This window comes from Oncorhynchus clarkii, chromosome 32 (genome assembly GCF_045791955.1).
Source record: "Oncorhynchus clarkii lewisi isolate Uvic-CL-2024 chromosome 32, UVic_Ocla_1.0, whole genome shotgun sequence".
Lineage (NCBI taxonomy): Eukaryota > Metazoa > Chordata > Actinopteri > Salmoniformes > Salmonidae > Oncorhynchus > Oncorhynchus clarkii.
This window is the reverse complement of record NC_092178.1, coordinates 38,017,163-38,043,606: the sequence shown is the minus strand read 5'-3', so window position 1 is coordinate 38,043,606 and position 26,444 is coordinate 38,017,163. Positions and strand designations below refer to the sequence as shown.

The following is a 26,444-nucleotide window of genomic DNA, read 5'->3' as shown; positions in this document are numbered from 1 at the left end:
AGCTAGTGAGATCCTATTGTCGCGTTCTAGCATTTATTTGTATATTTCCGTTAGGGAACGCCTACTCTATGCAATTACTAAATTCCCTCTTGCACTTTGGCAAAGGGTGAAGTCTACAACACGCAGTCCAATCTGTTTCTTACAGATTATAGTTTTGGAAATAGAAAACTGTATGGAGATGAAATGTTTAATCGAAGAGACATTTTGCAGAATTTCGCGCCATCTTTTCCTACTGCCGGCCATTGGGCTTTCTCGTCATCACCATATTTGGTAGTGAGTGGAATCGACACCAAACGGATGCTTCACATTTATACATCCGCTGAAATATCTGGTTCATTGTTTTATGTGTGGCTTGGCTGTGCAAGGCCCGAAGATGGCTGCAGGATCAGGCGCGTCAAGCGGCCAAAGTCGTGGTTTGCCTGTGGCTCTGGAGTCAACTTTGGACCGACGGTTTCAAGGAGTGTCGAACACAATGGAATCAATTCAAGGACTATCAAATTGGTGCATTGAGAACAAGAAATACCACAGCCTTATCGTGCGTTACTGGATTAAATGGTTGAGGAAATGTGAGTTGCTAATGTTAGCTAGCTAACGATAGCTGATTTGCCTGGCTAGTTTAGCGCTCGTTATATTGCTAGGTTAGCTAATTTTAGCTAGGTAACTGTTAGCTGCATACGTTAACGTAAGTAGCTAGCTATGTTTAGCGAATGTTAACAGTATCTAGTTAGTGACATTGGTGCACAACACAGGAATGTCATGTAAAATTTAATCATGCAATGTATCTTATAGTTAGCTTCTTGGGTAACGTTAAGTAACGCGGGAATGCGCCAATGTGGAACTAGTTAGTTAAAAAGTTAGCTAATGTTGACTTGCAGTGTCAGTTAGCTATCACTAACGTTACTAGTTGTGATGTCTAGCAAATGTTTGTTATAACGTGTCTGGTCAGTTGTTGACAAACAATGGCTTTATTGAGCAAGAATTCTACGCATAGAATTTAACGTTAGTGTTAGTTTTTAGCTAACGTTAGCTATTCTGTTAAGACTGTCAAATTTCTTGACGCCTTTGCCATCCTTGGTTTAACACCTTAAATCAATTGGACTTAGATGTTTCAAACAGTAACAATCAAAATACATGTTAACTAGCTAGATAAATAGTTCAGTAATTAGCCTACACCTTTATAAAATATACAATGTTATTGAGTTTACTGTAACTTCCTGTTATTGCACAATAAAAATAGGTACGTTTTGAGGAGCAGACTAGCCTACCCCAGAAAATGACCAACTATTTTGGGAGCTTCAGTTGTTGTAGGCCTATAGGGAGTGTGTAGTGCTTGTGTACGATAATTGAAGATGCCTGAATGTATTGTTGTTCAGGTCTCCCGGAGACCGGAAATATGCTGTGCCGCTTTTGCTATATGCTTTCCTCTGCTTTTTTGTTAGTGACAGTGAAGCTTTGGTAGTCCATATTTATGTTATGTGCTGTGTTTTAGAAACTTTTTTTTTTTTTTTAAGAGTATAGTTATTAGTAAAGTATGCCTAACATGCAGACCAGACAGCTCAGACCAGACAACTCCAATCGGGACTAACAGGTTGAAATATCACTAAGTCTGAGCCAACTATATTAATTTGGGGACAGGTTGATAACCAAACATTTATGGTAACAGCTAGCTTGCTTTTGCTAGATCCATGGATTAAAAATTGGGTTGTTATTTTATCTGAAATGCACAAGGACCTCTACTCTGACAATTAGTACACAGATAAAAGGGTAAACTGATTTTAGTCGCTAGTAATCGCTCCTCCTTCGGGCTTCTTATTTGGACTTTATACGGAGGTTGGTAATCAACTTTAAGGTGCATTACCATCGCTGACTGGCGTGAGGACCTCAGTTCATTTTACCATCACCCACGTCACCCACCCATGTGCCTAAAAACCAATGAGGCTATAAGAGAGGCAGGACTTAATAACGTAACTGACCTCACCGCTCGCGTTGCAAAATGAATGTACCCATACATGTTATTCGATCATTGCACCCACTGCTCACGCGCGTCAACAAGAATCTGCGTAGCCAGGCGCTAAAATAGAACTTGGTTCTATTTGCGATGCGCTGCAAGTCCCGTCTCTCCCATCTCATTGTTTTTTAGGAGCATATATACCCATGTGGGTAAATTGAAAGATGAACTGAGGTCCACACTCCAGCCCAGTTTGTAGTGGTAATGCACCTTAAAGTTGGTTGCCAACCGCCATATAATGTCAGAAGAAGCCTGAAGGAGGAGAGATGACTAGAAACTAACTCGGTTCACCCTTTTATCTGTGGATTAATTGTCGGAGTAGAGGACCTTGTGCATTTCAGGTAAAATAACAACCCAATGTATTTATCCCATGACAAATTAGTTAGCAACAGCAAGCTAGCATGCTAAATTGCATTAAATGTTTAATGCTTTTCAACCTGTCCCCAAATTAATATAATTGATTCAGATTTCGTTGACACTTTTCAACCTGAGTGTCCTGATTGTGGGTGGACAAAATCAACATGCTCGCGTGACTGGTCTGGTCAGCATGTAACTCTAAATGACTGTTTGATGCTGTTCATGTGTAGTTTTTAAAGCCGCAATAAGCAGTTGAAACAATAACAAGAATTGTCCCGGGCAATGTTTCGGTAAAAATATGAGTGATTTGGCTGGGTAAATGTAACCACTCTCAAATTCATAGACAAAGCTATGGATGAAAGTACTGACCATCCATCATACCATTAGTTTTGAAGAGGTATAGTTGGTTTACATTTACAAACATGGGAGCTTATATTTTGGGTTCTAATGGGGTATGACTGTGGAACTAAGCCCATTGGGGCTTTTTTATAGGTATTCAAGAATCAATGGGTAGGTCTAAATATAGATTTATAAGTCCCCAAATTGATGTAGCAACTGCAGGTTGCACCTTTTTAGGTAATTTTCTTTGATTTAAAAATAATGTGATTGTGTTGCAATAGGGGATTGTGAGAGTGAACAAGGTACTGCTTGTGAAAGCCTGGGGGGGGGGGGACTATTACACACCTCATAATATTTAAATATGTTGGTGGTTGTGAAGGATCCAATGGATGGATTGGTTCATTGTGCTTTATATTCGTCCACTTTACTGTACCTTGGTCAATGCTGTTATGTTTTTTATGAATTCACAGCACTACACATGCACTAGATTCAAGCATCACTCAAATTCAACGATTTAATATTCAGTCAGGCGGCAGGCCCTGTGTTTGCAATGCCAGTTGTGAATAGCAGCCCCTCCCTGACGTTCATTGCGGTGTTAAAGCTTAATTAGGCTTATTCTGTGTGCATTGTTCAAAGACAAATGCTGACAGAACCTGAATCAACGGTGATGGGCTTTTATTACGCTGATCGATCATTCATAGGCTACACTGAAGGGCCAAGCCACAGCCAATATGTGCTAAAGGTGTATTGCCGTGCAACTTGGAGAAGGGGTCTTTGTGTGATTCCTTCATGGACTTAGTTTAGGAGCAAGTGATCACTGTTCACTCACTCCAAAATGAATAGCCTGCTAATTACTCCTGTTTATACCTATTGCCTGAGGAAGAGGACAGTGTTAGGTTGGTATGCCTGGTCTTGTTACTACAGCAGGGAATTAGGTATTTTCACCCAGGTTTAGATAAATATCAGGATGTTGTTGTGATTGCCTTGGAGGCAGAGCTCTGAGTTTTTCAGCCACCATGACTGTTTGCTGGTTCTTCTGCCCTTTCAGCACCAGAAGCTGATGTTGGCAATGCTTAAAAATGGTATGATGTAGGCTTAAAGGGCGAGTTTGTTTTGCATGGCCCGGTGCCCCGGGTGGTGGAGATTTTACTTAAGGAACAATGTAGGCCTGAAACCCTTAGAGGTTCTTCCATTGGCACTTTGAAACCAACCCAGGTTGGGCTGGACTTGGCCTAGCTCAAGTTGTTTCTACTGCTTCCAGATAATTAGAAATTATGTCATGTTGCTAGGTAGCCAAAATGTGACTGCAGCTGGCTTCACTAATGTTGCTAGCTAGCAAGATGTTGAATAATTTAATTCACCCTCACTATACTGTAACTAACATTACCCCATACTCCTGCCAGTACAAGCCAGACTCAGCGATGTATTTAGCTTGCTGAAGTGAGCTAGCTAAACAATTAGCGTCGTCGCTAGCATAACATGCTAGCTAACTTAATTCCTACCGGGGTAGGCCGTCATTGTAAATAAGAATTTGTTCTTAACTGACTTGCCTAGTTCAATAGAAATCTCAAGCCCACGTGCTAGTGATAAGCCAGCTAATCTTTATTTCCAGTTCAGCTAACTTGGATCTATTTGCTAACTAACAAGGTTGAACAGTTGAATTATGAACACACCCTTCTGTCTGTTTGCAAAGCATGTTAGCCTGTCCACTTAGTTCAGATGTTGAACTCAAGTGGCCTACCTTATTTTTCAGAATGAAAACAAGTTGTGTGTTATGGTCATTGCACATTTAATGAAAGACTAGACAGCTAGTATAAGTGTTTTGCTAAAATGCTGCTAGCGGTACCCCAATGCGTTGCGCAATAAACTGAGCATATATTTTTTTCAATATTCATTGATACACTCGTTTTAGTAGTGTCTGCTCTGTGCACAATTTGAGTAGTTTAGACATAAAAAGGGTATCGTGAAGTTAACTTATCCTCTATCACAGTAAAAAAAAATCTCTGTTTTGGTATCCATATGACAGATTCTGTTGGACCAAATTCAAATAGTGAGTTGAAACCGCTTGTCAGAGTGAAATATGTGATCTAAACTTTGTTGGAGTGAGAGGCAGGCGTGAGGCTTGTGTGTGTAAACCATAGAGGAAGAGGCGACAAGTCGTCCAAAATAAGTCATGCGTTTCTATGGGCTTATTTTGGACCTAAGCTTGTCGCCTGCCTTCCCGACTTTTGGACAACTGTCTCCCATTGTTAGGGCGGAGACGTGCATCTCGTCATTATATACAGATCTCTGGCGTAAATGGGATGGTGCGCGAAGGAGAAGAGACCAAAAATACAACAGGAGAGCAAGCGGACATAAACACTCCTAATAACAAATAAATGCAGATACAGGCATTTGGAATATCGCAAAAAAATTGTTTTGATATAGTGTCTGCCTTTTATGGCTTGACAGAATAAACGTGTTGACGTAGGCTAATAGAGGCTAACTGCCTCCCTCTTTAGCCTATATGACTACAGAACACCTGTGTTGATGATCTTATCGTGGCTAAGTGCCTTGCCTGGCTGTATGTGACGTCTGAATCAGTGTTGATGACATAGTGGCTAATATGGCTGGTAATTGCCAGGGACCTCGCCATACTTAGGTGCAACTCAATATTCATGTTTTGTACACTCGGTGCGTGTCTGCTGCAGAGGGACGTGAGAGACCCCCATCACTAGTGGCTACCTGCCTTTATAATGTCACAATATAAGTTATTGGGCGGGTTCAAGCGGACCATCGTTGATCACCAGCTTTCAAAGTGTTGCAATATGGTTATAAAAATGGTCCGTCTTGCGACATGTTGACTGCAGCTTTACTGAGCTTTACAAAAACCATGTGGTCTAAGGTCATACAGTTTGATGAAGTCACCTTCAAGTCGCTTCAGCTGTTTCTCGCCAATTGCACTATGCAGCCTTGACCTGCATTGTGGTTGACAAATAGTGCCTCCCAATCATTTGTGTGTTTTTGTTTGACCAATGCGAACTTGGCCAAAGACATGACTGAAACAGGAACCAACTTCCACAATTCTAAATAATTCCTCCAGGATTTCGTAGGGATATTTTTGCGATATGTGCGGGCGAAAATGCTTGGTATTGCAGAGTCAATTCTGATATTTTGCATGGGCTGAGGGATGCAGGCGCTGAGGGAATAAGTTTGTTGACGTGTGGCTTGATTGAACCATATTGTGCAGTATAAATGTGCAGTATTGGTTCAAATTCCGAGCCCTCTTTTTATTTATTTTTTATATACTGCGGAGATGGGTCTTTTATTTATATTTACAGTGCCTTGCGAAAGTATTCGGCCCCCTTGAACTTTGCGACCTTTTGCCACATTTCAGGCTTCAAACATAAAGATATAAAACTGTATTTTTTTGTGAAGAATAAACAAGTGGGACACAATCATGAAGTGGAACGACATTTATTGGATATTTCAAACTTTTTTAACAAATCAAAAACTGAAAAATTGGGCGTGCAAAATTATTCAGCCCCTTTACTTTCAGTGCAGCAAACTCTCTCCAGAAGTTCAGTGAGGATCTCTGAATGATCCAATGTTGACCTAAATGACTAATGATGATAAATACAATCCACCTGTGTGTAATCAAGTCTCCGTATCAATGCACCTGCACTGTGATAGTCTCAGAGGTCCGTCAAAAGCGCAGAGAGCATCATGAAGAACAAGGAACACACCAGGCAGGTCCGAGATACTGTTGTGAAGAAGTTTAAAGCCGGATTTGGATACAAAAAGATTTCCCAAGCTTTAAACATCCCAAGGAGTGCTGTGCAAGTGATAATATTGAAACGGAAGGAGTATCAAACCACTGCAAATCTACCAAGACCTGGCCGTCCCTCTAAACTTTCAGCTCATACAAGGAGAAGTCTGATCAGAGATGCAGCCAAGAGGCCCATGATCACTCTGGATGAACTGCAGAGATCTACAGCTGAGGTGGGAGACTGTCCATAGGACAACAATCAGTCAGTCGTATATTGCACAAATCTGGCCTTTATGGAAGAGTGGCAAGAAGAAAGCCATTTCTTAAAGATATCCATAAAAAGTGTTGGTTAAAGTTTGCCACAAGCCACCTGGGAGACACACCAAACATGTGGAAGAAGGTGCTCTGGTCAGATGAAACCAAAATTGAACTTTTTGGCAACAATGCAAAATGTTATGTTTGGCGTAAAAGCAACACAGCTGAACACACCATCCCCACTGTCAAACATGGTGGTGGCAGCATCATGGTTTGGGCCTGCTTTTCTTCAGCAGGGACAGGGAAGATGGTTAAAATTGATGGGAAGATGGATGGAGCCAAATACAGGACCATTCTGGAAGAAAACCTAATGGAGTCTGCAAAAGACCTGAGACTGGGACGGAGATTTGTCTTCCAACAAGACAATGATCCAAAACATAAAGCAAAATCTACAATGGAATGGTTCAAAAATAAACATATCCAGGTGTTAGAATGGCCAAGTCAAAGTCCAGACCTGAATCCAATCGAGAATCTGTGGAAAGAACTGAAAACTGCTGTTCACAAATGCTCTCCATCCAACCTCACTGAGCTCGAGCTGTTTTGCAAGGAGGAATGGGAAAAAATGTCAGTCTCTCGATGTGCAAAACTGATAGAGACATACCCCAAGCGACTTACAGCTGTAATCGCAGCAAAATGTGGCGCTACAAAGTATTAACTTAAGGGGGCTGAATAATTTTGCACACCCAATTGTTCAGTTTTTGATTTGTTAAAGTTTGAAATATCCAATAAATGTCGTTCCACTTCATGATTGTGTCCCACTTGTTGTTGATTCTTCACAAGAAAATACAGTTTTATATCTTTATGTTTGAAGCCTGAAATGTGGCAAAAGGTCGCAAAGTTCAAGGGGGCCGAATACTTTCGCAAGGCACTGTGTATGTATATATATATATATATATATAAAAATTGTAATATTGCTATTTGACTTTTTTTTATGTGGAAATAATGCAGTGATTGGTCAAATGAGCAGGCACTCACATAATATGCAGGGAAGTATTGATTTAGCCAAAAATTGTGATCGGAATACTGGAGGAACTGTCAATTCCCCTGACTGTTTATACAGTGCCTTCAGAAATTACTCATACCCTTGACGTTTAGCAAATTTTGTTACAGCCTGGATTCAATTGAGATTTTTTTTTGTCACTAGCCTACACACAGTACCCCATAATGTCAGTGTTATGTTTTTACAAATTAATTAAAAGTTCTGTCTTGAGTCAATAAGTATTCAACCCCTTTTATGGCAAGCCTAAATAATGTAAGTCCGGGAGTATAAATGTGCTTACCAAGTCACAAGTTGCATGGACTCTGTGCAATAATAGTGTTTTAAAGTGGAACTGACAGTTTTAACAACTTTGCAGGTATGAAACAGACAATCATTTCAGTCAAAAAAATCCCAGTTTATGCTTCAAAACAAACATTTATAAGAGGATTTTAAAATGCCGTTTGGTTAGGTAGCAAGAAATGTAAATCGTTTTGCTAGCTAACTAGCGAGCTATGCTGAACTTGAACTGTTATCCACAGTTAGCATATCTTAGTTGTCTATCAAATGTATTTGGCATCGATCAAATGGGTGGGCAGGCAAGTTCCCATTGTCAACTTTGGTTGGGACAAGCATGCATTAGTGAGCAAGCTGCAGAAGGACTAGCAGGCTACTATTTCCCCATTTTGTTTATCAATTTTAACAGCCAACTAGTTGAAAACGTTTGAGAGAGTGTAGCTTATGTCCCTTCGTTTAGATTTTTAGCTCATCTCACTCTGGCTAGCATTAACAACTAATCTTATTCATGTGCATCGGCAACTGATGGAGAAAGAGCCTACCTTTTTTAAATTATTTTTTTATCTATAGGATTGTGACTTTCTCAAATGTAAGGCTCCCGTGGTGTTTACATATTTGCATAAATCCATTCAGCTGTATTTTGCAGCTTTTGGCAAATCAAATTGTATTTGTCACATGCGCCGAATACAACAGGTGTAGTGAAATGCTTACTTACAAGCCCTTAACCAACAATGCAGTTTTGAGAAAAATAAGTGTTAAGTAAAAAATGGATGAGAAAAAAATAAAACTAACAAATAATTATAGAGCAGCAGTAAAATGACAGTAGCGAGGCTATATACAGGGGGTACTGGTACAGAGTAAATGTGCAGGGGCTCTGGTTAAATGAGGTAATGTGTAGGTAGAGGTCAAGTGACTATGCATAGATTAATAAACCGAGTAGCAGCAGTGTAAGGGGGGGGGGGGGGGGGGCAATGCAAATAGTCTGGGTATCCATTTGATTATCTGTTCAGGAGTCTTATGGCTTGGGGGTAGATGCTGTTTAGAAGCCTCTTGGACCTAGACTTAGTGCCCCGGTGCTGCTTGCCAATACAGTAGCAAAGAAGTCTGTGACTAGGGTGGCTGGAGTCTTTGAAAATTTTTATGGCCAGGAAGCTTGGCCCCAGTGATGTACTGGGCTGTACGCACTACCCTCTGTAGTGCCTTGCGGTTGGAGGCTGAGCAGTTGCCGTACCAGGCAGTGATGCCATGCTCTCGATGGTGCAGCTGTAGAACCTTTTGAGGACCCATGCCACGTCTTTTCAGTCTCCTGAGGGGGATTAGGCTTTGTCGTGCCCTCTTCATGACTGTCTTGGTGTGCTTGGACCATGTTACTTTATTGGTGATGTGGACACCAAGGAACTTGAACCTGCTCAACTACAACCCCGTTGATGAGAATGGGGGCATGCTGTGTCTTCCTTTTACCTATTGTCCATAACCATCTCCTTTGTCTTGATCATTTTGAGGGAGAGGTTGTTGTCCTGGCACTACACTGCAAGGTCTTTGACCTCCCTATAGACTGTCTCGTTGTTGGTGCCATGACTACAACGGTAGGCCTGAACAAACTTAATGATGGTGTTGGAGTCGTGCCTGGCCATGCAGTAATGAGTGAACGGAGTACAGGAAGGGACTGAGCACGCACCCCTGAGGGCCCCCGTGTTGAGGATCAGTGTGGCGGATGTGTTGTTGCCTAACCTTACCACCTGGTGGCGGCCCGTACAGGAAGTCCAAGGTCCATTTGTAGAGGGAGGTGTTTAGTCCCAGGGTCCTTAGCTTAATGATGAGCTTTGGGGGCACTATGGTGTTGAGCTGTAGTCAATGAATAGCATTATCACATAGGTGTTCCTTTTGTCCAGGTGGGAAAGGGCAGTGTGGAGTGCAATAGAGATGGCATCTGTGGATCTGTTAGGGCGGTATGCAAATTGGAGCGGGTCTAGGGTTTCCAGGATGAGGCTGTTGATGTAAGCAATGACCAGCCTTTCAAAGCACTTCATCGCTGCCGGTAGTCATTTAGGCAGGTTACGTTCGCATTCTTGGGCACAGGGACTATGGTTGAATGCTTGAAACATGTTATTACAACCTCGGTCAGGTTGAAAATGTCAGTTGGTCAGTGCATGCTTGGAGTAGACATCCTGGTAATCCTCCTGGCCTTGTGAATATTGACCCTTTAAAGGTCTTACTCACATCAGCTCTCATCTACTCCCTTCACAGAACAGCGCAAACTAGCTCTAACCAGAATAGAAAGAGGAGTGGGATGCCCTGGTGCATACCTGAGCATGAGGACAAGTACATTAGTGTCTAGTTTGAGAAACGGATGCTTCACTAGTTATCAACTGGCTTCTTCATTAAATAGTACCTGCAAAACACCAGTCTCAACTTCAACAGTGAAGAGGTGACTCTGGGATGCTGGCCTTCTAGGCAGAGGTCCAGTGTTCATTTTTAAAAAAAATTTGCAACTCTGCCTAGCATCCCGGTTTGCGCTGTTCTGTGAAGGGAGTAGTACACAGCGTTGTATGAGATCTTCAGTTTCTTGCCAATATCTCGCATGGAATAGCCTTCATTTCTCAGAACAAGAACAGACTGAAGAGTTTCCGAATAAAGTTATTTGTTTCTGGCCATTTTGAGCCTGTAATCGAACCCACAAATGCTGATGCTCCAGATACTCAACTGGTCTGAAGGTCAGTTTTATTGCTTCTTTAATTAGAACAACAGTTTTCAGCTGTGTTAACATAATTGAAAAACGGTTTTCTAATGATCAATTCACCTTTTAAAGTGATATACTTGGATTAGCTAACACAACGTGCCATCAGAACACAGGAGTGTCGGCCTCTGTACGCCAATGTCAATATTCCATTAAATCTGCCGTTTCCAGCTACAATAGTCATTTACAACATTAACGTGTCTACACTGTATTTCTGATCAATTTTTATTTTTTCTTTCAAAAACAAGGACATTTCTAAGTGACCCCAAACGTTTGAACGGTAGTGTATGTACTGTCACTGTGGGGATGACGTCATTGATGCACTTATTGATAAAGCCAGTGACTGATATGGTGTACTCCTCAATGCCATCGGAGAATCCCGTAACATATTCCTGTCTGTGCTAGCAAAATAGTCCTGTAGCTTAGCACTTGCTACATTTTTTTTATTGATGCTTCCTGCTTTAGTTTTTGCTTGTAAGCAGGACAGGCTAGAATTATGGTGAAATTTGCCAAATGGAGGGCGAGGGAGAATGCGTTCTCATGATCTAAAGTCGCGCGGTTGCTACTGCCTGTAAACATAGTCCAGTTCAAAGTGAAAGATGGCACCCCCGTGTGGCAAATGGCTTTTTAGCATAGGCCTAACTGTTGCTCTGATTGGCGCACCTGTCTGGGTAGAATGCAGTCCTGCACAGGACAGACGTTTTATTTACTGCTGTGTATTAATTGTCCAAACGCACGCCTGCTTTCCCACTATTGCTATAGAATTTTCACATGCCTGACTACGTAATTCCCGAACGTTCTATGAATTTATGAAAACGCGAAAATGACCATGTCCAAGTGTGCACTTTGGATGGTGTATCAATACACCCAGTCATTACAAAGATACAGACGTCCTTCCTAACTCAGTTGCCGGAGAGGAAGGAAATCGCTCAGGAATTTCACCATGAGGCCAATGGTGACTTTGAAACAGAGTTTTTAATGGCTGTAATAGGAGAAAACTGAGGATGGATCAACAACGTTGTAGTTACTCCACAGTTCTAACCTAATTGGCAGCGTGAAAAGGAAGCCTGTACAGAATATAAATATTCCAAAACATGCATCCTGTTTACAACAAGGTACTAAAGTAATACTGCAAAGAATGTGGGAAAGCAATTCACTTTCTGTCCTGAATACATAGTGTTGTGGTGTTAGATTTGCCCCAAACATATTACGGAGTACCACTCCATATTTTCAAGCATAGTAGTGGCTGCATCATGTTATGGGTATGCATGAAAAGAAAAATGGGCAAATGTTGTACAATCCAGGTGTGGAAACCTCTTTCCCAGAAAGCCAGAAAGGTGCTTCTACAAATACTTATCATTATGGGGTATAGGTATATAGGTCCATTATCCTTTTCTATATACTTTAGATTTGGTTTGTCGTTTTAAGTTTAACAGAGTTTTTCCCCATCCTGAAAATTAAATATATTTATGAAAGTAAATCTTTGAAGGCTAATGAGACCCTTGAACAAATTGTAATCTTGCTTCTTGTGTAAAAATTTTTTTTTAAAATGTGGCATTGGCATCATAGACCGTTTGGATTTGTCCTGTATTTGCAATGCTTTGTCTTGGTGTTATACAACCATAACAGTATCGGTGACAATGATGCCGTCATCACCTGCTAAATGTATTGGCAAGTTGGGATTAGTTTTGACGAGGGGGAAAGCAGGGAAAATAAGCATTGTTTTGTCGTTTTTAAATATTTAGGTCTGTTTTATGCTTTTCAAAAATGTTTATGTTTTGGAGTGGCTCCAATGACACTTTGAGGTGTCTGCCCAGAGCCTACTTGGCCTTGGGAAAAACTTTGTCACTGCCTTTTAGACTGGGGTTCCACTTTCAATCGGTGCAAGGTAAGGCCTGCATCTGAGTTAAACCTCCCAAAACATGGCGTCAATCCATGCAGGACAGGATGAAGAGTATCCTAGTTGGTACGAAACACAGGAAAGTTACCCTTCGTTTACAAGAAGGCAATGTACAGGTAACTGACGAAATTAAGGAAAGACTTCAGTATATGATGTATATTAAGTAAATTGATATCAGGTGGGGTGCATTGTCCTGGCAAGGTTTAGGTCCGCTCAAACCCTTAGAGGGCAAGGTAAACGGCAGTAAATACCCAGCCATTCTGAGGGATCATCTTCAACTTATGGTGAAGCATTTCTACACTGATGGGAGTGATCTCTTCCAGGATGACAATGCCCACATCCACAGGGCACGGGGGGTCACTGAATGGTTTGATAAGCATGAAAACAATGTAAACCATATGCCATGGCCGTCTGTCAGCAGATCTCAACCCAATTGAACATTTATGGGAGATTGAGGAGTGGTGCCTGAGACGGCGTTTTCCACCATCATCAATTAAACTCCTATTATGGAATTTCTTATGGAAGAATTGTGTCGCATCCATCCAATAGAGTTCCAGACCATTTTTTAAAATGTGTTATTTTTTGTTCTTGTGCTTTTACCCCTTTTCTCCCCAATTCCGTAATATCCAATTGGTAGTTAGTCTTGTCCCATCGCTGCAACTCCCCTACGGACTTGGGAGAGGCAACGATCCAGAGCCCTGCCAAGCCGCACTGCTTGAGTTCCAGACACTTGTAGAAAATATGACGAGGCTCATTGAAGCTGTTCTGGTGGCTCGTGGTGGCCCACTGCCCTATTAAGAGACTGTTGGTTTTGCCTTTTATTTTGGCAGTTACCGGTATAAGCCTAATGCTGTAGTAGTGGCAGTGTCGGGTACTGGAAGGCTAGACATGAAATTGTATGGTATTTTGTTTGTGTAACACTTGTCATGCTCGCAATTTTTACAGCCCCACCACTGTGTGGTTTACAATTCAACTATTTTCTCTCTCCCTCCCCCTTTTTCCTGCTATTTTCTCCTGGCAGCTGAGGCTTCTCATCGGCTCAATTTGTTCTACCTCGCCAACGATGTCATTCAGAACTGTAAGAGGAGAAATGCCATCGTCTACCGTACTGCCTTCGCCGACGTACTCCCTGAGGCCTTCCAGCTGGTCAAGTGAGTAAACCACACTGTGTTAGTTGAAGTGGCCCCTAGATGCTGATCATGGGTCGGTTATGCACTAATGGTTAAGGTTAGTATTGAGGGAGAGGGAGCAGATCATAGATGTTTCTTCTAAGGTGGCAACATGTAGCAGTGGGGGGGAAAAGATCTCTTGGGAGTCCTGTTTCTAGAAAAGTTGCATAAACACAGTGTTCTAATGTAGGCCTACCTGTAAGGGTAACTTGGGGTATACCGCCACCCTGGGTAACACGCCCCCTGCCCGTACTTCTCACAGAAAGCGCTTCATGTCCAATAAAATTCCCCCAAAACTTTACTGCTCTTGCTCTTCTAAAAATGTAATCTGTCTCATCAAAATTTAGGTCACTCCCCTAAAAATGATTTAGGAGTAGGGTGGTGGTTTACCCCAAGTTACACTACAACAGGCGTGTTACATTTAGCCCCCCCCTCCCCTATGCACTCGAAGTGAATTGCAGAGCGATAATGTGCTTAACCAAGCTGTTGCTATAAACTCCATGTTTTAAAATAGTGCAGTTCGAGGATATTTAGGAGTTGAGAAATAAAGTAGGAATGAAAAGCTGTTTCCCCTGCGACAGCAAAAATTGTTGTGCCTTGACTGCTTATCAGAATACCTGTTTCCCTCCCTATGGCAGTCGTAACTTGAATACACCTCGAATAATTTTAAATGACTGCAATAAAAACACGGATCCTGTACCTATGGGAAACTTCAGCCTGGCGCAAGCCACGTGGTCAGAGCTAATGTCTACAATGTTTTTGTTTGTCCACCATGCAAGTCAATGATTGTGTCCCAAATGGCTTCATATTCCCTTTTTATTTTGCACTACTAAACCAGGGCCCATTTAGCTCTGATCAAAAGTCGAGCACTATACACGCAGTTTATTAGGTACACCACCCCGTTCACGAAAATGAATCGCTCCTTCAGACCGTGAGTCACGTGGCCGTGGCTTGCTATATAAAGCAGGCAGACGAGCATTGACAGTGTCTAGGGCAGGCCTGGGCAAGTGTTTTCCATGGAGGACCACATTAGAATATATTTTTGCCATCACTGGCCCGAATCGTATTAAAGGATTATACATGTGTATGACTTGACTGATATATCTACTGTAAATTTAGTCCAGATATGCTACTTATTTTACTTTTTTAACATGCACAGAAATAAACCACATCCATGGTCTCCTTTTGGTAGGTGTTTTCATTATTATACATGCAATGAACTACACGAAGGGAAAGGTACACTGCGTTCAGCACCACGGACAAATCTCTTGTTCATGGGTATGCACAAAAACAAAGAGCGCTCAACATTCCATATAAACTACTCAATCAGTGTGAGGAGTGCAGTCTCTGATGGGCATTGACTAGAGTAGTGAAGTCCGGTATAGTTTCTGACGTCGCTATGCGCAGGATTGCTGAAAGGTGAGAGTCAGTAAGAGATGATCTGTGCCTTGTTATATTTCATCACGGAAAATGTCTGTTCACTTACATCGGTTGACCCAAACAGTACAAACATCCTCTGAGCATGACTTCTAATCTTTGGTAGTTTTGTTCGAGAGAAGCATAGAACCTCGTCAGCGACATTGTTTTGAATAGTTCTCCAATCACTGCATCAGACTGAAGATTGATAAGCTCAAGTTGCAGGTCAGTGGGAGTGTTATCCACGGTGAAGGGAGAGGAAACCAACAGCATGTCATTTTCCAACACTTTGGAATCCTCAAAACGATGAGAACTCACCGTTCAAAGCTCGCAGCAGTGATGTATTCTTCTCCCGCTGGTCATCTGATAGTGAACAGACTAGTAGTGTCAGTAGTTGGGTGAGATTGTTGGTTTCTACTTGGCGGGTCAGGAGGAGTAATCTTCTCTAGAAGGCTTTGACAAGGCTGTACATCTGATGTGCAAAAAGGTCCTTCTCTTATAGTTTTGAATTCAGTTAATTCATGAGGGCCATGATGTCCACGGTGAAAGCAAAATCAGCCAACCATGTTTTATCTTGCAGTTGAGGGAGAACCACTTTTTCCTTTCATTTGCAAAAACTCAGCAATCTCTGACTTCAGGTCCCACACCCTTTTAAGCACCTTCGCCAAACTCAGCCGTCTCACCTTTGTGTTAGGGGAGATCTGCATGACCCGACTGACTGTTGGATGAGACAGTGAGTCAAACTGCCTGTGGTTGAAAGATTTTGCTCTTATGAAGTTTACCACTTTAGTGACTGTATCCACAACATGGTTCATTTTCAGAACACATTTACAGAGCACCTCCTGTTGAAATAATGCAATGCAGGAAAATCATTTTGTGATCTGGCTTCAGCTCAGCTACTTGATCTTGTATCCTTTTCAAAAGGCCAATGTTTTTTCCTGTCAAGTTTGGGCACCCATCAGTGGTCACACTTGATAACTTTTCAAAACTCAGTCCCAGCTTTGCCACACACTTATTAACCTCCTCCAATAAATCTTTCCCTGTGGTTGTGCTCTTCATTGACTGCACTAAAGCGAGCTCTTCTGTCATTTCAATGCCTGCGGTAATGCCTTGTAAGAATATCAACAACTGCGCCGTGTCACTTACATCGCTGCTCTCATAAAGGGCCAAGGAGAAATAGGTTAAATCTTTCAACTGTTCCATATTCTCTGCGATGTGCTCAGCAACTGGCTTGCTATGTTTGGCAATTTTGTGGGGCAGTACATAGCTAGCTCTCGCAATTCCATCGTTTGCTGAATGCAGTTTTGTGAAAAGTCCTTGCTGCAACTGAGAAAGCAACTCTTTCTATGCACTTGCCCTCCTTTCAGAAGACATCATCCTATATTTCTCTGCATGATTTGTCTGGAGGTGTCTGGACAAGTTGTAGTCTTTCTAGACAGCGACGCTATCTTCATACACTAAGCACACAGCTTTCCCTGATACCGCAAATAAATATTTTGATGTCCACTCTTGCTGGAACACCCTACATTCATTGTCTTCTTCCCTTTTCTTTGAAATCTTTGGAGAAACTCATTTTCGCGCTTTTTCTAGATGGCTATTATTTGTAACTGTTACGTGTGTGTCAGTCAGGCTGTCCTCGCGTATAAATAACAACTGCACATCTTTTAAAATAAATGTCCCACAAGTGGTGGGAGTTAAAGCATTACACAAAGGCGCGTATTCATTGGGCTTTTAATTTGAATAACACATACAGTGGGGAGAACAAGTATTTGATACATTGCCAATTTTGCAGATTTTCCTACTTATAAAGCATGTAGAGGTCTGTAATTTTTATCATAAGTACACTTCAACTGTGAGAGACAGAATCTAAAACAAAAATCCAGAAAATCACATTATAATTTTTAAGTAATTAATTTGCATTTTATTGCATGACATAAGTATTTGATACATCAGACAAGCATAACTTAATATTTGGTACTTAAACCTTTGTTTGCAATTACAGAGATCATACGTTTCCTGTAGTTCTTGACCAGGTTTGCACACACTGCAGCAGGGATTTTGGCCCACTCCTCCATACAGACCTTCTCCAGATCCTTCAGGTTTTGGGGCTGTCGCTGGGCAATATGGACTTTCAGCTCCCTCCAAAGATGTTCTACTGGGTTCAGGTCTGGAGACTGGCTAGGCCACTCCAGGACCTTGAGATGCTTCTTACGGAGCCACTCCTTAGTTGCCCTGGCTGTGTGTTTCGGGTCGTTGTCATGCTGGAAGACCCAGCCACGACCCATCTTCAATGCTCTTACTGAGGGAAGGAGGTTGTTGGCCAAGATCTCGCGATACATGGCCACATCCATCCTCCCCTCAATACGGTGCAGTCGTCCTGTCCCCTTTGCAGAAAAGCATCCCCAAAGAATTATGTTTTCACCTCCATGCTTCACAGTTGGGATGGTGTTCTTGGGGTTGTACTCATCCTTCTTCCTCCAAATACGGCGAGTGGAGTTTAGACCAAAAAGTTATATTTTTGTCTCATCAGACCACATGACCTTCTCCCATTCCTCAGGTCTACAATGTAACTCTGATGTCCTTACACAGCTCTCTGGTCTTGGCCATTGTGGAGAGGTTGGAGTCTGTTTGATTGAGTGTGTGGACAGGTGTCTTTTATACAGGTAACGAGTTCAAACAGGTGCAGTTAATACAGGTAATGAGTGGAGAACAGGAGGGCTTCTTAAAGAAAAACTTAACAGGTCTGTGAGAGCTGGAATTCTTACTGGTTGGTAGTTGATCAAATACTTATGTCGTGCAATAAAATGCAAATGAATTACTTAAAAATCATACAATGTGATTTTCTGGGTCTTTGTTTTAGATTCCGTCTCACAGTTGAAGTGTACCTATGATAAAAATTACAGACCTCTACATGCTTTGTAAGTAGGAAAACCTGCAAAATCGGCAGTGTATCAAATACTTGTTCTCCCCACTGTACGTCGCAGCATATCTCAACATTGTTGCTGACCAATCCCAATAGAGCATCTTTGGTATGAGAATGGAACGGGCTGTTTGCAGCATGGATGTACCACAGTCAGATCTGCCACAACTGTGTAATGCTATTCCTCCCTACACCTTGTAGAGTTAATCCTCCGAAGAATTTGGGCTGTTCTGGAGGCAAAGGTGGTTCCGACACGGTACTAGATGGGTGTACCTACTACCTAATAAACTGAACACTGAGTGTATAGGAAAAAAGGTTTGATCTGCTGGTCAGGGCTACACTGACACTTTACACATCAGTGCAATGTCTTCTCCTGTCCTGCAGTAATGTCGGAGACTCTAAGGTGATGAAGTCGGTGGACAGGATATTAACCATCTGGGAGGAGAGGAGTGTGTACACAGAGCAGCTTATAGCTGAGCTGAGGTCCAGTCTTGTCAAAGAAGAGTCACCTGCTGCTGTGGAGACGCCTAAAGGTGAGTAAATCTGTGCCAAACATGTACCACCAGCGGAGTTCATTGTGATATACTGCTTCTTTTGAATATCATGAAGTATCTTTTGAAATTGCACAAATGTCAAATGTAATTTGGCATTATGTTTATTGTTGTGCAGTTCAATGCTTGTGTGTTGTGTTAACATAGTAATTACGTATGTCATTTCAGCTCCAGTCAACCCTAAGGCTGCTCTTCAATCTAAGATTGTAGCTGAATTTGTCGTAAGTGTCCACGACCCACTGTTCAGGATAGATTATATTTTCTGCTCTGAGGTTTTATTTTTTTTATCCAATTGTGTATTCAGAAGATTTCAACTGCATATCCTCTTGATACCAAAACATACCAAATTAACTAACTACTGTACTATGAGAACTGTAAATACTTAAAGTAAATGTTTGTACGCCAAAGCTACTATGTTGAGTTGAAATAGACCCGGACTGGAATCAGGCCACACAACTGCCAGCCACAAAACTGCTATGTATTGTGGTGTGACTCTCTGACTGTCCTGTCATGCAGCCCCAGGCTTTCATCGATCACCTCTCTAAGTACCACAGCTCTGTGGAGGAGGTGTCACTGAAGGAGAAACAGCTGGCAGCCATGAGGGTGGACGTTTGCAGCACTGAGGCCCTCAAGAGACTGAAAGGTAACAATAGCCAAAGGTTTTAAGGTTAACACACAACCTGCTGCAAAGTTATCTATGAGCATTGATGCTGTTTGTCCCAAATTGCACCCTAATCCCTATTTAATGCACAACTTTTGACCAGGGCCCACATCCTCCTGAAATGTTGTCAATGAGCATTGGCCCAGTAACTGGAAAAGGCATGAGGCATCTCTTACGGATCTGAAAGAAACCTTGACCCCTGTCTGGCCACTCTAGCCTAGGAGGAGATAACAGTCGTTTTTAGACTGACCAAGGTTGTGTGTGTGTGTGTGTTTCTTTCATTTCTCTCTCTAAATCAACCACCCATTCAGATAAGGCAGGAGGAAAGAGGCACTCCAAGGACTTTGAGGATGGCAGTGCGAAGTTAAAGGAGTTTGTTGCCTTCCTTGACCGGCAGATCAAAGGAGGGCCCCCTCTGTTGGATGCTCTTGGCAACGCAGATATTTTCTACGAGATGCAGTATAAGGAGGTCAAGATAGTCGCCAATGTGAGTAGCCGATTGATCAAATCAATCAAAAGTATTTATAAAGCCCTTTTTATTTATTTTTTTACGTCATTAGGAGTCCCAAAGTGCTTATAGAAACTAAAACTCCAAACGGCAACAATGCAGATGTAGAAGCACGGTGGCTAGGAAAAACTCCTGAGAAAGGCGGGAACCTAGTAAAAGAAAGGAACCAGGCTCTGACCGGTCGCCAGTCCTCTTCTGGCTGTGCCAGGTGGAGATTCTAAGAGTACATGGCCATTAAGGGCAGGTAGTTCTTACACATGTTCATAGATGACTAGCAGGGTCAACTAATAATCGGTGGTTGAAAGAGTGGGAACTGTTCAGCACCTCCAGAGTCAATTTCAGTTGGCTTTTCATAGCCGAGCATTCAGAGTTAGAGACAGCAGGTGCGGTGGAGCGATTTAAAAAAAAATATATATATATTTATTTATTTATATATATTTTATTTATTTATATATATATATATTTTATTTATATATATATTTTTTTTTATTTATATATATATATATATTTTTTTTTAATATATATATATATATTTTTTTTTAAAATATATACATATACCTTTATTTAACTAGGCAAGTCAGAACACATTCTTATTTTCAATGATGGCCTAGGAACGGTGGGTTAACTGCCTCGTTCAGGGGCAGAACGACAGATTTTTACCTTGTCAGCCCGGGGGATCCAGTCTTACAACCTTATAGTTAACTAGTCCATCGCAATAACGACCTGCCTCTCTCTCGTTGCACTCCACAAGGAGACTGCCTGTTACGCGAATGCAGTAAGCCAAGGTAAGTTGCTAGCTAGCATTAAACTTATCTCATAAAAAACAATCATAATCATAATCACTAGTTAACTGCACATGGTTGATGATATTACTAGATATTATCTAGCGTGTCCTGCGTTGCATATAATGTGACTGAGCATACAAGTATCTAAGTATCTGACTGAGCGGTGGTAGGCAGAAACAGGTGAGTAAACATTCTTTCAAACAGCACTTTTGTGCGTTTTGCCAGCAGCTCTTCGTTGTGCGTCAAGCATTGCGCTGTTTATGACTTCAAGCCTATCAACTCCCGAGATGAGGCTGGTGTAACCGAAGTGAAATGGCTAGCTAGTAAGCGCGCGCTAATAGCGTTTCAAACATCACTCGCTCTGAGCCTTCTAGTAGTTGTTCCCCTTGCTCTGCATGGGTAACGCTGCTTCGAGTGTGGCTGTTGTCGTTGTGTTCCTTGTTCGAGCCCAGGGAGGAGCGAGAAGAGGGACGGAAGCTATACTTTTACACTGGCAATACTAAAGTGCCTTTAAGAACATCCAATAGCATTTGAAATACAAATGGTATAGTCCTATAATTCCTATAATAACTACAATCTAAAACTTCTTACCTGGGAATATTGAAGACTCGTGATAAAAGGAACCACCAGCTTTCATATGTTCTGAGCAAGGAACTGAAACGTTAGCTTTCTTATGTAGCACATATTGCACTTTTACTTTCTTCTCCAACACTTTGTTTTTGCATTATTGAAACCAAATTGAACATGTTTCATTATTTACTTGAGGCAACATTTTTATTGGTGTATTATATTAAGTTAAAATAAGTGTTCATTCAGTATTGTTGTAATTGTCATTATTACAAATAAATAAAAATCGGCCGATTTTAATCGGTATCGGCTTGGTATTGGTCCTCCAATAATCTGTATCGGCGTTGAAAAGTCATAATCGGTCGACCTCTAGTTGATAGAGCAAGAGAGAGTTTAAGCTCACACAGGACACCAGATAAGCACTATACCCCCGGACAAGGCCAACCAGGCAGGATATAACCCCACCCACTTTGCCAAAGCTCAGCCCCCACACCACTTGAGGGATATCAACAGACCACCAACTTACTACCCTTAGTCAAGGCTGAGTATAGCCCACGAAGATCTCCTCCACCTCACGAGCCCAAGGGAGCGCAAAACCGGACAGGAAGATTGTCAGTGACTCAACCCACTCAAGTAGATTATAGCAAAAAGGGCTGGGATGGCATGGAAGAGCACTAGTAAGCCAGTGACTCAGCCCCCATAATAGGGTCAGGCAGAGTATCCCAGTGAAGAGGGGAGCTGGCCAGGCAGAGACGGCAAGGGCGTTTCGTCACTCCAGTGCCTTGTCGTTTACCTTCGTACCCCTGGGCCAGTCTACACTCAATCATAGGACCTACTAAAGAGATGAGTCTTCAATAAAGACTTAAAGGTTGAGACCGAGTCTGCGTCTCTCAAATGGATAGGCAGACAGTTCCATAAAAATGTAGCTCTATAGGCGAAAGCACTGCCTCCAGCTGTTTGCTTAGAAATTCTAGGGCCTGCGTCTTGTATACGTGTAGGTATTTACCGCAGGACCAAATCGGAGAGGAACAAGTCAAGAATCTAGCAGCTGTATTTAGCACTACCTGAAGTGTATTTAGTGCTCTATCTGGGTAGCTGGAGAGTAGAGCATTTCAGTAGTCTAATATAGAAGTGACAAAAGCATGGATGAGCTTTTCTGCATACTTTTTTGACAACAAGTTTCTGATTTTTGCAGTGTTACGATGATGGGGGGGAAAAATGTTTGTCGAAAGAGATATCAGGGTCCAGAGTAATGCCAAGGTCCTAAACCGTTTTATTTGAGGTGACTGTACTTAAGATTAATTGTCAGATCAAATAGCACATCGCTTTGTTTTCTAGAACTATAATTTCTTGTTTGTCTGAGTTTAAAACTAAAACATTTTCCGCCATCCACTTCCGTATGTCTTAAACACAGGCTTCCAGGTAGGACATTTTGGGGCCTCGCCATGAAGTGTACGAGATGGTGTCCTTAATGCCTTGTATCTGTTGTTGTGAAAGGTTGAAAGAGATTTTCTTTGGTTTTAGTGGAGGGCTTTGGTAGTAAGACTTGAGTTGCATAGATTTTTTGTGTTCAAGTTTTCTTTTCTTTTTTTTTTTTACTTCCCAAGGCCTACAAGACGTTTGCCAACCGGGTGTCCCACCTCAAGCGTAAGCTGGACAGCCTCAAGGCCACCTTACCAGACCTGGATGAGTCGCCCATCCCCTCGCCCTCGATGGACGCCCCCTCTCCCAATGGCTCAGAGTCCCCGTTCCATGGCCTGGCTGACCCAGACTCCGACCTGGATGGCCTGGCCATGGATGACGAGGCGGACATCACTTTAGGGGAAGCACCAAGCCCCCTGTCCTCCCCTGGTGGCTCCCCCGAGCAGGGCTTCACCGTAGGGGAGTCAGACAACCGTGACGTGGAGGACATGGAGCTCTCGGATGAGGAGGCAGAGAACGTCAATATCATAGGTGAGGGTAATGACATGCGATGCAGAGCATAGATGGGGTGCAGGTGGTTAAGGGACAGGATCTATACTGAACAAACATATAAATGCATCATGCAACAATTTGAACATTTTTACTGAGTTACAGGTCATAGAAGGAAATCAGTCAATTTAAATAAATATTTTAGGCCCTAATCTATGGGTTCCAAATAACTGGGCAGGGATGCAGGGATGGGCCTGGGAGGGCATAGTCCCACCCACTGGGGAGCCAGGCCCAGCCAATCAGAATGCATTTTTTTCCCCCACAAAAGGGCTTTATTAATGACTGAAATACTCCTTGGGCTGGCGTGGTTCTGATGCCGGTTGGACGTACTGCCAAATTCTCTAAAATGATGTTAAGGGCGGCGTATGGTAGAGTAATCAACATTCAATTATCTGGAAACAGCTCTGATGGACATTCCTGCAGTCAGCATGCCAATTGCATGCTCCCCCGAAACTTGAGACATCTGTGGCATTGTGTTGTGACAAAACTGCACATTTTAGGGGCCTTTTTATTGTCCCCAGCATAAGGTGCACCTGTGTAATCATCATGGTGTTTAATTAGCTTCTTGATATGCCACACCTGTCAGGTGGATGGATTATCTTGGCAAAGGAGAAATGCTCACTAACAGGGACGTGAACACATTTGTGCACAATGTTTGAGAGAAATAAGCTTTTTGTGCGTATGGAAAATTTCTGGGATCTTTTCAGCTCATGAAACCAACACTTTACTTGTTGGGGATATGTTTTTGTTCAGTGTAGTACTTTCATGTGCCTCATTTATACCTGTACGGCTCTATTGTGTTGCAACTTAGCTGTTTCGATTGAACATTTCCTCTGTTTTCAGTTGAGGAGCGAGTTGAAAGTCTCATCCCAGCTCCAGTCCCCATTCCTGTGCCTGTTGTCACACAACCGCCACTGGCCACAGAGGCAAAGTCTGTTCCACAGGCCACACCCTCCCCCGCTCTCGTGACCCCTTTGACCCATACAACCAACATATCAGGCAACCTCGCCAATGTGGACCTGGGTAAAATTAGCTCCATTCTCAGCAGCATCACATCTGTCATGAAAAAACCAGGTGAGAAACTTCAGCTATTGTAACATCATTAAGGTACTACATGCAGGCAGCCACTGTTGCATCATCAACACTGCTATTCTGATGGCCCATCATAAAGGCACCATTACATCATCAGCACTGTTATTCTGATGTTGCATCATAAAGGAAGCAGTCCGGATTTTAGGGTCAATTCAGAATTTAATTCAATGCAACCCTTGATTTAAATGTCCAATATGAATAAGACTGGAAGCATAATTTTAATTTGAAGTAGAATTTAATTAACCTTTTCACACGTAGGTTCCAAATATCTCTTAATGGTCCCCCCAGCGTGAGTTGTTTTATGCATGTGATGTCAGAATGCACCCACTGTTCCAACATGTGATTGTTTCTCAAAAGGACAGTTAACACACGCTGCCTGCTAATTATCTATAGGCTCTGTTTTAATTGGTCAATTTCACAGTATTTTCTAACAGATTGTTTTTTATAACAACAGTTTGAATGAAGTGTGTTCCACCTCATAACATATGCCATGCCAATGAGGCCTATTTGTTACATGTACAGTAGTGGTGCGTGGTTCAGCTGTTTATTGACCCGCACCTGCCCGCAATTGCTAACAACCCATCCACAATAGGCTGACTACATGAAAATCTGAAGCACCCAACCCTAACACGGAAAATATAGAAACGTGCTTTAGGCGTCACAGACTGCAGAACAATTTTTGGGACAGGGTGTAGGATTTTGTTTTGCCTGATATGTTAGAGATGTTTCTACTTAAGTTTTGACATTTTGGAAGACTATTTGTTAGTGAAGTTGTCTAATTAGATTACATGTAGCTTCTCTTATCATGTGTTGCCTTAGAATACTAAATTAACCATTTCTCAATATAATGTAATAGATGGATAGAATGAATACAATAAAGAAAAAATATAGGGATTAGGTATTCTGTTCAAAATGTCCAAATGATATCAGTTTGACCGGTTGTAAGGAAAAGAAAGCTGTAAAAACGACCCAACTTGTTTTCCGTTAAGATTTCAGTTCGGCTTCGATGCATATTTTTGTGGTTGAAATACTATCAGCTTTTATGACGAAGACTGCACCGCTACAGATCGTATCTAACTGAGCATTGCCTTCTCTCAAGATCAAATATCTCCCCTCCTGTTCCCAAGTCCAAATTTTGTATGCTGCTTTTAGATCTATTAACAGCAAGGGCTGCATTAAATCAGCGCAATATTTTTTTTTATGACGCCCTTGTCGACTTTATATTCGTTCAGCACAGAGCGAATAAACGAAAGCATTCACTGTGAAAGTTTATAGTTGTAAATGAGAGCTTGTTCTGAACTGGCCTACCTGGTTAAATAAAGGTGACATGATAAATAAGTGATACATATTGACCCGTCATACACAGGCTATGCGCTACCCTTCGTTCAATTTATTGAGTCAGTTTTCTTGCTTCAACCGTGAGCAACACCTGTGAAACGCAGATATTTTTTCTCAAAACACGGGGATGACGATTTCCACGGGACTGGGACTAGTATCATCAGAGGACTTTGGAGTTTGACTAACCAGAATAGCCTACTGTTTTTTTTTTTTATGTACATATTTCAATATCCATTTAACCATTCTAAACAGTAAGCTACAGTGTCTTTAACATGCATATGCCTATTTGAAGTCTCATCTTGTGACTAAATAAACATTACAAAAAATAGAATCACTAATGTAGGTAGCCTTACCCGCCTTGTATCTGCAAGCAGTTGGCTTTAGCGACTATGTCAAGAGCCTCCCTCCATCCCTTTTTATGGGGATTTATTTTAATGCTAATTAATATCAATGGGGTGCGGATATCGACCTCGTGGGGTTTTAACCTGTGTTCTCCTTTTTAATCTACACTGATTTTGAAGTGGATTTAATAACTGACATCAATAAGGCATCATGGCTTTCACCTGGTCAGTCAGTCATGGAAAGAGCTTACACTCCGTGTATGTGGAGCAAAATGTTAGAATCGCAATACATATCGTATCGGGATACTATTGTGAGGTCCCTGGCAATTCCCAGCCCTATTAGCCGCTGACATCAACACTGTTATTCTCAGAGATGCTATAGGTTATCAATATAAAGCCACAAGGTGCAGAGATTTCAATTTGCCTGCTAGGGGGCAAGGAGACCCCC

The 26,444-nt window shown here is 42.0% G+C and overlaps 1 protein-coding gene across 1 annotated transcript in view; it reads left to right on the top strand.

Moving 5' to 3' along the window:
- Nucleotides 1-344: 344 nt before the first annotated feature.
- Nucleotides 345-26,444, top strand: part of LOC139392119 (regulation of nuclear pre-mRNA domain containing 2a) — a 33,844-nt gene continuing 7,744 nt past the window's right edge. Inside the window, exons 1-8 of the mRNA XM_071139840.1 lie at nucleotides 345-566; nucleotides 13,699-13,828; nucleotides 18,567-18,715; nucleotides 18,902-18,954; nucleotides 19,250-19,376; nucleotides 19,706-19,881; nucleotides 22,862-23,207; nucleotides 24,069-24,299. Of these exons, the coding sequence (XP_070995941.1) occupies nucleotides 374-566; nucleotides 13,699-13,828; nucleotides 18,567-18,715; nucleotides 18,902-18,954; nucleotides 19,250-19,376; nucleotides 19,706-19,881; nucleotides 22,862-23,207; nucleotides 24,069-24,299 (1,405 nt within the window). The 5' untranslated portion in view covers nucleotides 345-373. The remainder of the gene's footprint in view (nucleotides 567-13,698; nucleotides 13,829-18,566; nucleotides 18,716-18,901; nucleotides 18,955-19,249; nucleotides 19,377-19,705; nucleotides 19,882-22,861; nucleotides 23,208-24,068; nucleotides 24,300-26,444) is intronic.